The sequence below is a fragment of the Triticum aestivum genome, chromosome 5B, assembly GCF_018294505.1.
Source record: "Triticum aestivum cultivar Chinese Spring chromosome 5B, IWGSC CS RefSeq v2.1, whole genome shotgun sequence".
NCBI classification, from domain to species: Eukaryota; Viridiplantae; Streptophyta; class Magnoliopsida; order Poales; family Poaceae; genus Triticum; species Triticum aestivum.
This window is the reverse complement of record NC_057807.1, coordinates 74,741,367-74,752,740: the sequence shown is the minus strand read 5'-3', so window position 1 is coordinate 74,752,740 and position 11,374 is coordinate 74,741,367. Positions and strand designations below refer to the sequence as shown.

The window sequence follows — 11,374 nt, the reverse complement described above, 5'->3', positions numbered from 1 at the left end:
ATTGTTGCAAATAGGTTTGTTTAGGAGAACTGATAGGTTGCGAAAGTTGAACTTTGCATAGTTTTTAGTAGATCAATGTAAGGTTGTGATATTTACTCCTTGCATGTTCATGTTAGATGGCCATGATTGATGCTGCGAGCAATGCTGGGACGAGGAACATACAAGATGTGAAGACCGCAATGGAGAGACGAGAGAGGGGTGGTCACCTCCGTCAGACTCGCCGCCACAGTGGTGCAACCTAGTTTGACTGTCATGAGTTGGACGAAGGGATGATGCAGATGTGGTGCATGTGGGGATGAAGGGATGCGCCCTTGAGGAAGTGAGCGAGAGATGAGGAGGAAGGCAGAGGCGGCCGTGGAGAGGTGTCCGAGGGGATGAAAGGCCCAAACCAGAGTCAACCGGCTCCTGAATTGCAGGTGGGACTAACCTAATGGTGGACCTGATTGATAATAGCGTCCACCTTTGAACGCTGCTTATACTAGCGTCCGAACCTGAACGCTGTAATGCCCAACGTCCTTACTATATTTCTCAAATTTGTAATAATCCTTTCCTAGTTTCATAATTACGTGATTATTGATTATTGTTAATAAAAAAAACGGAGAACAGTGTCGGGCACTCCTAATTAAAAAACAAAACAAAAACTACGCTGTCGTGAGCGAAGGAATCCTATCCCTCGATTGCCACACGGACGGCCACGATAGTGTCAACTGTCAGCCGTGCGATCCCATCGCCGTCCGCTGCTGGTCCACTCGTCTATCTCCCACGCATACTCTTCTCCTTCCGCCTCCGCCCTCCTCAGCGTCGCATGCTCGCCGCCGCCGCCGTGCCGCCCCTGCCGCCGCTCCCCCGCTCGTGCGCCTCGTGGGGACGGTGGATCCCATCCACTCCTTTCTCCTCCAGGTGGGTAAAGATAATCTACTTCTCGATTAATTAGTTATTTAATTAAAAAAGTAGTAGCTGTGGAGACCCGTAGTTGCGTAGTCCACCTCCAAATCTCCGAAGATATTCCGCTGCCGATTAGTCAATTGGTTAGGTTGGATTAATGGTGGAAGATCGGAGTAAAAAAGAGCAATTTGGCCTCTCCTTCTCCCTCCTGTGTCTGACCAGCTTTGCTCGCCTTCGTGCTGCTGCGATTTCGCAGGGACGGGCCTGGTTGGCGGCGGGGGACGAGTGGAGGGGCGGTGCATCCGGCGATGGCACGGCCGCCGATCCTCTCCGTTGCACTGCCGTCTGACACGGGGCGCGTGCTCAGCATCCAGTCCCACACCGTCCAGGTGCCACCCCCCCCCCCCCCTCTCTCCTCTGCTCTGTTCATCTGCCATGATCTTGCTTAGCTACTTGCATCTACGAGCAATTGGCGGCTGTATGGTACGATAGTCTGGGTTTGGGAGCAAATCAAGTGTTTTGCGGGTTCTAAGATCTCGGTGGCTAGGCCGAGAACACCAGTTGTACTCAAGACATTTGCAAGTGCTCCATGACTGAAATTTTTATTTTTATCATATCAGACAAGCATGCGTGCTGTGCTGCTTGCACACCGTCATCATGATTGTCTCCCATTGTGTAGTGTCACCAAGTCATGTGGTTGCTTACTGGTGAATGCAGTTGTTGTATGGCTCACATATGATCATACTGGATTGGGGATTGTTTAGTGTACAATAATAACTGTGCACAGCATTGTTTCAGAAATCAGGAGTACTAGTAAATTACTGAAAATTTTGTGTTTGATTCGATTTATTTATGTCCTCTACTCATGCTGCTTTTCCTTAATTCAGGGCTACGTTGGCAACAAATCTGCTGTCTTTCCGTTGCAACTCCTTGGTTTTGATGTGGATCCGATAAACTCTGTACAGTTTTCTAATCATACAGGTATATAATTGGCTATTTGGTACAATGTGCAATATGTCTGGCACGCCTAAATATTTCCCACTATGTGTTATCTCAGGATATCCAAAATTTAGAGGACAGGTTCTCAATGGCAATCAGCTGTGGGATCTTATTGAAGGACTCGAGGAAAATGAATTATTGCACTATACACATTTGTTAACAGGTGAATGACCATTACGACTTCTTCAATTTGGGATTTCCCATCCTTCATGCCAAAAGCAAGTTGATTGGTCTTCAATGGCAGACCATTAATCATCATCTCCTTTTAATCAAACATAATGCTTTATACACAAAAAAAGCATGCTATTTGTTTACTTTCTTGAAGTAACATGCTATTTATTGGTACTCAGGTTACATCGGCTCTGTTTCCTTTTTAAATACAGTGCTACAAGTCGTCGACAAATTACGATCAGTCAATCCTGATCTTATATACGGTAAACCTTTTCTCACCTCCATTATCTATATGGTCAGTTCTGTTGTACAAAATCTTATGGGGCATTATGTCATAAACAAATTCTAGATAGAATTTGCTAATACATGTCCACAAACGCTCTGCAGTTTGCGACCCGGTTCTAGGTGATGAAGGCAAACTATATGTTCCTCAGGATTTAGTATCTGTTTATCAGGAGAAGGTGATTTAGCCCATTTCAACTTGCTAAAGTTTTCTTCTATGATATCAAATGCTGGGAATTACTTATTGTAAGGGTAGTTAGCATGTTACCAAAAAAAAAACCCTGCAAGTTTGTACTGCACTCCAGCATCCATTACTCACGACTTCAATAAGCAAATCCATTCCCTAGACTGAAGGTTTACATTTTTTTAATAAAACAGTACATATAGGCAGCTACATCTCCTTTCCCCTTTAGAAGTTAGTCGAACAGTTATGCGCAGTGTGTTCCGTGCTTCGTTCAATTAACTTCTCCCATTTACCTATTGAGCTATGGCTTGGAAATTATATGATATGACAGTGTAATTTCGAATGTGTTTAATGCTCATAATGCTTTGTGCTCATTGTAATGTATTCTTTTTTCTCATCAAATAATCTCCAGGTCGTCCCAGTTGCTTCAATGCTTACACCAAACCAATTTGAAGTTGAACTACTCACAGGATTAAGGTATTCATTCTATTCTTTTTGGAAAAGGAAAATGAGAGCTATTCTCTTTATTGTCATATATACCCCGTCAATCCACCATACTTCTGTTCTGTATCAGATTCCATATAAATTCAAATTTAGCACTTCCAGGAAAGAAAAAAAACACACATACTGCTAAGTTTGGCCTGAGTAGTCCATTTTTAATACCATTTTGTGGGTTCTATAGTTAATCTTTAACTCAAGGGGTAATGTGTGGGTTAGGGTGCAGCGATTTGAAAATTGTGACCTATATACATGTGATACCTAAGAACGAAACGATGGGTGGGTGTGTATTGGGGGGGGGGGGGGGGCTGTCGTGTCATCGTCGTTCTGGAAGCTGACCACTGTTTATAGGGGCATTCTGTAAACTGGTATACTTCGGTGATGGCATATGGCTTAGTTTCCATATGAAATATCTTTTTCATGCTTATTTGACAATAACAATAAATCTATACACAGACAAAATCATTTTTTTGGTACTCGCATACATTGGTCAAATATTTGTTTTCTTTCTTATTTGAATGTATACATGCAGAATTACTTCTGAACAAGATGGCTTGAAAGCTTGCAATACCCTGCACAGTGCTGGACCACGGAAGGTTTGTCCCTTGTAGGCCTATAAGATTGCTAGATAAACCAATAAAGTATTGATGTGCTACTCAGAGTCACCGTTGGCCCTATGACCAACTATCCTTGTTCCATGTTTCTTCATTTAAAAATAAATGCTGCTAATGCATACAACTACTAATTCATCAATGTGTTTGACTGCTATCATCCTCAAGGTGATAATAACCAGTGCACTTATTGAAGACAAGCTGCTCCTCATCGGAAGTTACAAAAGAACAGAGGTAAACTTTTGATAAATTTGTTGGATTTATTATATCTATGTACATGCTATGAATGTACTAGTTGCAAATAGAAAAGTTAGTGGTTTACAATATTATTCAACAAAAATTTAAAGAAAAAGGGGGATGAGAAACCATTTTGATCTTACCCAAGTATCCCATGAGAATTGTGAGAAGATTACAATATTATGCAACATAGTTACCAAATTCGCTAAAAGAGGCTTCGAACCCTGATCCAGATCGGGGTTCGAACTCGCTCTGGTCGATCCGAATCCGATGCCTGTTTCATCGAGCTGAAGCGAAAACACAGCCATGCCGCACATCGATGTACACAGGGAATACATGGGGTGGAGGGATGGGATTCTCCTTGGCTGTGGACGAGACAGCGGTGGAAGCATAGGAGATGAGCAGGCTGCAGCGGCTGATCCTTGCTGTGAGGAAGCTGTAGTTGGAGTCGGGGTGGATGGGAAGCCAATCTTGGAAGTTGGAAGAGCTGGAGGAAGGATGAGAGAAGGCTGCAGCCGTGCTGTGATGGCGGGTCGGCGCTCATGGCACAGCAACAGCGGGAGTATTGAGTGAATAGCAGACTGCTCGTTTTTCTTTTTTAGACTGCTGATGTGTGTGCATAGTCTAGGGTTGAGCCATGGGCTAGTTGGGCTGATTTGGCCCAACCCATGAAAGAATGTTTGTTTCCTCTAGCTTTTTATATGATTCTGTGACCTAAAAAAAAATTGATTCAGTGATCTTCTACAGTTGTTAAATAGTATGTGCTTACTAGAAAAAATATTTATTATTTTATTATGTCTATTATACTCCCATGTTGCGAATTGGAAATAACGAATTCGCGAACCCAGTCTCCGATTTGTGAATCGGAGATGTATACCCCATAACAATCCAATTCTTACGAGTTAGTGAATTGCGAACCGCAAACCGAACGAATCACGAATCGGGTAACTATTGCAAGCACATTGTGTGGCAAGTGGCACCTCCACATTATAGTGATGTTACTTTTTTGGAGGAAACCAAAAGCAATCATATGTACCTGCAATCAAACGTTATACTATTATTCTGGTTCCATATGGCTCCTATGCTACATAGGTGTTCTACTCGGTTTTTTGGCTGGCTATAAACTGACAGGTCAATGCAGTAGGCTATCTAAGAGCTATGATATAGTCATGTGGAATAGTAGTAATTTATACAAGGTACGCTTTTGAACATTTCTCCGCCTGATGTGTAAGCCTGGTCTTTGTAAAGCTCATAATCATAGGTGTATCTCTAGATCTACTTCAGTGGTCTAATGTTGTTACATTAACATCAAGATAGATTACAAGGAACAGCTAGGATTTACAAGTAATAGGGTGTGATTGACAGTTCTGACATGTAGCATGACCAAACCTATTTGTGCAAATTGGCCTGTTTCTGATCAAATTTGTGTCCCATTTTCGGGGTGCTGTTATGGGTAAACTGATCCATTACGAACTGAATCTAACACAATGTTTACATTCATGTGTTAGCTCTGAGTAACTTTGGTTGAGTTTCAGTGAATTCATAGAACATTTAATAATTTAATAAAATGCTTTGGAAACAAACCCTTAAATATACAAATTGGTCAATGAAATTCTTAAACCCTGATCCTGTGATGAATCTATTCCAGCCTTCCATGGATCCAGCCTCCAGCCCTGTTTTAATTGCTGAGTGACTTAATGGTCAGAATGCTGATTTTAAAGATTTTTACCGTCTCTTCATTTTCAGGAACAACCGCCGGAACAATTTAAGATTGAGATACCCAAGATACCTGCATATTTCACGGTATGTGCGGCTCATAATAGAGGAATTTTTTCCTATATATTGATTTTTTTATTAATCTGTTGTTGCATGTCGGTTGTTGACTTATTGTGCAGTGAACATATTGGCATAGCTTATTCCTAGATTGTAGTATTCAGTATGGACTAATTCATATTATTGCTTAATCTGTTGTAGCTTTGTTCATCTGGGATCTGTATATAATTGTCTGTTCAAACAAACAATGTCATAGAACGATCCTACATCATATCAAATAAATGTTGCACAACCAAACAGTGATCAGATCCAAGGAGAGGCAATTTTATTGTTTTATGGCCCGCTGTTTCTATCTCAGGTTTACCTTGTGCAACTTCGATTTTGGCCAAGTTTTATGATACATGACCATATTTCTTGAACTTCAATGGAGCTAGCTGTGAAGTTAAAAAAAAAAAAATCAACATTCAAACATTAGTCAGTTGCATGTTTCCTGACTAAATGAAGAATAACTGTACCAATTGGTTTATTTCTCTTGGCTGATTAGAAAGTAGTTTGTAGAACTAGAATCTCAGCAAGGTGCCTTTTAACTGCGTGCTTGTGGACTATGTCTTTGGATGGTGAGGGAGAAATGGTCGACACATGTGTACACTTGTACGCTAGTCATGTATGTCCTGACGTTGTGCATGTTGTGCTCTTGTCCTAGTCTTTAGGATCTAGCTCATGGATAGCTGGTTAGTTAGCTAGTCTAGGGGACTCTCCCTTGTACATGTGTATATTTATACGCCTCCAATCAATAAAAGATAATTGTGTGGCGAATCTCCTTCCTGTCTTACATGGTACCAGCCTTCTGTTTCTAAACACCCACAATCCCTGCTCCACAGCTTCTGCTCCCCACCTCCATGGACTCCTCCTCCGTCTACTCTGGCGGCGGCGGAAATCCGTTGGCCGGACCTTTTGCCTCCATCCACCAGGGTCCTATCCAGCAACACATCCCCGTCGTCCTCAATCTCCAGGTGTCAAACCACACGGTCTAGCACTTGCTATTCATGACTATATTCTGCACCTACACCCTCCCCGACCACATCAACGGCACCGCCATTGCCCGCCAAAGCCTCGACGACCCCAACTGGACCGTCATTGGCTCATGCATTATCAATTGGGTCTACACCACCGTCTCGCCGGAGGTATGATATTCGCGATCATCGTCAAGCCGGACGAGATGGCGCACTTAGTGTGGCTCGCGATCCACAATCTATTCCTCGGGAATTTAGCTCACAACACCCTTTACGCACTCCATGAGTTCTACAATTTGCACCAAGGTGATCTTTCAATTACAACTTATTGCAGCCGGCTCAAACAATTGACGGACACCCTCCGGGATGTTGGGTATCCCATTACCGACGAAGGGCTCGTCCTCAACGCCTTCCATGGTCTCAAATTGGACTTCAGCCAGTATATGAGGAGCATGTCGATCCACGGCCTGCCGACGTTCCTGAATTGTCGCTCCTTCCTCGAGCAAGAGGAGCGCCGGATCGCCCACCCGCCACCATGGAGGCCAACACCGCCCTGTTCGCTCGTTCCAACGGGGACGGCCAACAGTTGGGGGCGGGGGGAGGGTGCCGCCATTGTGGGGGCCTGCTGCTGCTTGCCGGAGCCGCTGTTGGAGCGAGCGAACAGGGTGGTGTTGGCCTTCATGGCGGCGGTGTTGGCGATCCAATGCTCCTCTTGCTTGAGGAAGGAGGGACAATTCAGGAGTGTTAGGCCGTGGATCGACATGCTCGACACTTACTGGCTGAAGTCCGCTTTTGAGATCATGAAAGATGTTGAGGACGAGCCCTTCGTTGGTAATGGGATACCCGATGTCCTGGAGTGTGTCCTCCAATTGTTTGAGTCGGCTGCAATAAGCGGTAATTGAAAGAGCGCCTTGATACAAATTGGGGAACTCATGAAGTGTGTAGATGTCGCGGTGAGCTCTATTCCCGAGGAATAGATTGTGGATTGCAAGCCACACGGAGTGTGCCGTCTCGTCCGGTTTGATGATGATCACGAGTTTCTCCGACAAGACGATGGTGTAGACCCAATTGACAATGCATGAGTCAATCGTGGTCCAGTCGGGTCGTCGAGGTGCTGGCGGGCGACAGTGTGGTCGACGAGGGCGTATGCGTGAAAGGTGGTCATGAGCAATGAGCGCCAGACTGTGTAGTTCGACGCCTGGGATCGAGGACGATAGGGATGTGTTGCCGGATAGGAACTTGGTGGATGGAGGGGGCAAAAGGTCCGGCGAATGAATTATCGTTGTGGCCAGAGTAGGAGTCCATGGACGCGGGGAGCATAAGCTGTGGAGCAGGGGTCGTGGGTGTTCAGAAACAGAAGGCTGATACCATGTAAGACAGGAAGGAGATCTGCCAGACTGCCACACAATCATCTTCACTGATCGGAGGGGTACAAATATACACATGTGCAGGGAAGAGTACCATTGGCTAGCTAACTAACCAACTATCCATGAGCTAGATCCTAAGGGCAACCAACGCATTTCGTCCGTTTGGGTCCGCGTGGGAAGAAATGACGGCCCAACATGCGGACGCAAACCCATTTTGTGTTTGTCTGCTATCCGCGTGGAAGCAAATCCGCCCAAATTTTTTGGGCCGGGTTTGCATCCACACGGACACCAGACAGATGCGCCGCACGTCCGCTTGGTGTCTGGACCGGCCCCACGTGTCAGCCGGGGGGGGGGGGGGGGGCGGCCACCACACCCACTCTTCTCCCTCACTCCGCCCTACAGTCAACCCAACCCTAGCCATTGTCACCGCCCACCATGTCGTGGAAGCGCATGCCCGGAGCCCACGACCATTAGGCAGGCTCCTCCTCGGGGCAGCACCACACGTTAACCTTCACCCTGACGCCCCCGGGGGCTGCGCCACTGGCGCGTGACCGCATCTACGTGCCCGTCGATCGGTGCCGACACTACTAGGAGAACGCCATCCCCGTGCCATGGCTGGACGTGAACCTGCCGCATGGATGGTATTTGAACCCGGATAGGGTTCTAGTGCCGGCCACAAATCGCGCTCAGCTCACGGCTGACCTCAGCGACTACCCGACGTTCGTGGACTCCACGCACCAGGACACGTGGTTCACCGACGAGCACGACTAGCGCCCCAGGCCCCACAGCGCTCCAGCACCACAACCAGCAGGGGAGGATGATGACGACGACAAGGCATATAGGGAGGCCATCGAAGACTCTAAGCTCGAGGAACTTGCCAGGTGGCCTAGCTTGCTACCGGCGCTAGCCGAATCGGCCGGAGTGCAAGTTGCCGCGCCCCTGCCCGCGCTCGAGCCGGAACATGAGCCGTGGCCACTGGTGGGGCACTCGTGGTCGTGGATGTCCACGTCCGCGTGCATGCCCGAGTGGGTGGGTGCGGAGCAGCAGGAGGCACCCGCTGCGCCACCGCAGCAGCCGGCTGTGGCGGTAGTACCATGGCTGTATCCATGGCCGGCGCCGGTCTACATCGACCTCACCGACGAGGACAACGGCGATGGACACCAGATCTAGGTTTCACTTATGTCTTTAGTTTTTAATTAATGTACAGACGGACTTTTGGCGGCAATGTATATATTTTTAATTTGAAAATTGGTCCAAAATCTGAAGTGCATCCGGGCGCGATGTCCGACCTAAACAGGCAAAAAATGGACACTTTGCGTGTCCGTTTGGGTCCATGTGTTGGAGTTGCCCTAAAGACTAGGACAAGAGCACAATGTCAGGACGTGCATGACTAGCGTACAAGTGTACACATGTGCTAACACCAATAACTGTCGAATGAGGTGGTATAGAAATGGAGTAAGCAAGTGACATGTCTCTGTTTCCCTTTACACACCTCTGCACTGCAAAGCTTGGTGTTTTTAGCATTGCTACCTGTGAATATGTCATCGATTATTTCAGTTATTGTATAATTCTGCTGCCTCCATAATGTTGTAGGGGACCGGAGATTTAACAACTGCTCTTCTACTAGGATGGAGCAATGTATGTCCCAGAGAAAGTTCATTGTTGTTGTGGAATGGTCTTTTTATGATTATTCCATTTTTAACACATGCTTGCTTTGATGCAATTTTCAGAAATACCCTGATAACCTTGAGAAAGCGGCGGAACTGGCAGTATCCAGTTTGCAGGTATCTTGTCCGTGCTTCTATTCAACATTGTCTAACTTTTAGGTCTTGAGCGCTGTTCTTATCAGCATTATGTGTTTCATGGATTTCGGTGACATAAAACTAGATCTAGGTAAGGTATTTGAATTTACATTTTGGCCCCAGTTCTCACTTGCTAGTGATTTTATTGTCTCCGGCAACTATCACATCGACCATGTTTAAATCTGGTTGAGTTTAGGTGTCATTCTAAGCTCAGTACGTGCTCTTGCAGAAGTTAAAACATAATGGCAAGCCAGCTTGGTACCCTTTTTGCTTGCCTAGGGCTTTACTTTGTGATATTGTCGATAGGAGTATATGCTTATTTGATGTTCACTTAGCATGCATTACTTCAGAGTCTTTAACATATACAGAAACTTCTGCAGGCACTCCTAAGAAAGACAGTTGAAGACTATAAAAGAGCAGGCTTTGACCCATCAAGCAGCAGCTTAGAGATCAGATTGATACAAAGCCAGGATGAGATCAGAAACCCGCAGGTCACGTGCAACGCCGTGAAGTATAAATGACCCCGTAGTAATTCTGACAAGCATCGCCACAAAATTGAGGCCGTCAAACTGTTATAAGGAGGAATGGTTGTAAACAGATATTGGTCTCCTCGAAGCATGCCGAGATCTTCACTGTCAACAGGCACCGCATATTCGACACGGTTTCTGGCTTCAGTTTTGGGAAAGCCATTTCTAGCTTGCCTTAGGTTCAAACCCTTGAAGGATCCAAATTAGGGAAAACAACAATATGCCATCATGCTTTTGCTATAATTCGTCACTGTTATTTGTGGCTGTGAGAATGAATTGTACAGAAGGTTTAGTTGCATCTTTGAAGCTTTGTTGTGTTGGTGTTACAATGATTAAACAGCATCTTATTGATGTGTTCTGTACCTACTCTTTATTAAATTATGTGTTAACTCATTGGTGACTATTCAAGGAATGATCCATACAGCAACTTGCACCATTGTTGATTCAAATATTTCATTCCCCTTGAACATGTTTATATTACCACAGAAAATAGTAGCAGGTATATTATTTTTCATTTGTATATATTTCCTAGGGTTTCAAACCATGAAGGTCGTGTTTATTCACGAACAAGGGATGAGAAGCAACAACAAAACTTTTCCTGAAAAAGGAAGAGTAGAATAAACCCGAGTGTGTTTTGGGACATGTGAGATGATTCTCCCATAATTAGAATTCAGCTGTCCAAATGATATTTGCTGTTGATATACTGTTTGAGACGTACTCCCTCCTCCCATAATATAAGATTGTTTTGCAAGCTAAAGCAACTTACGTCCTTATGTTATGGCATGGAGGGAGTAGTTTCTTTTGCCAGAACCAATTTGGTTCTTGCAAGCTTATATAAATCCTGCTTGCGAAACGGATCAGTTTGAGAAAAGAATGACTTGGTGAAAACTAAAAACAAGGATAAAGGTCTCTTTGTTGAAAAAATATCCAATCCTTAAAAATAAATATGTTTGATCTTTGATACGTATGATTCACAATACATATGGATTTTTTATTTGAAGTATTCTTGCATTATATTTCATAGA

The 11,374-nt window shown here is 45.0% G+C and overlaps 1 protein-coding gene across 1 annotated transcript; it reads left to right on the top strand.

The window, feature by feature from the left end:
• The first annotated feature begins 685 nt into the window (after positions 1–685).
• LOC123110491 (pyridoxal kinase) lies at positions 686–10,752 on the top strand. Its single transcript, XM_044531022.1, has 13 exons — positions 686–900; positions 1,142–1,274; positions 1,773–1,866; positions 1,943–2,047; positions 2,235–2,318; positions 2,443–2,516; positions 2,934–2,998; positions 3,552–3,615; positions 3,799–3,864; positions 5,614–5,670; positions 9,614–9,658; positions 9,751–9,804; positions 10,203–10,752. The coding sequence occupies exons 1-13, from the start codon at positions 806–808 to the stop codon at positions 10,341–10,343; spliced, it is 1,077 nt and encodes a 358-aa protein (XP_044386957.1). The 5' UTR covers positions 686–805; the 3' UTR covers positions 10,344–10,752.
• Positions 10,753–11,374: the final 622 nt, after the last annotated feature.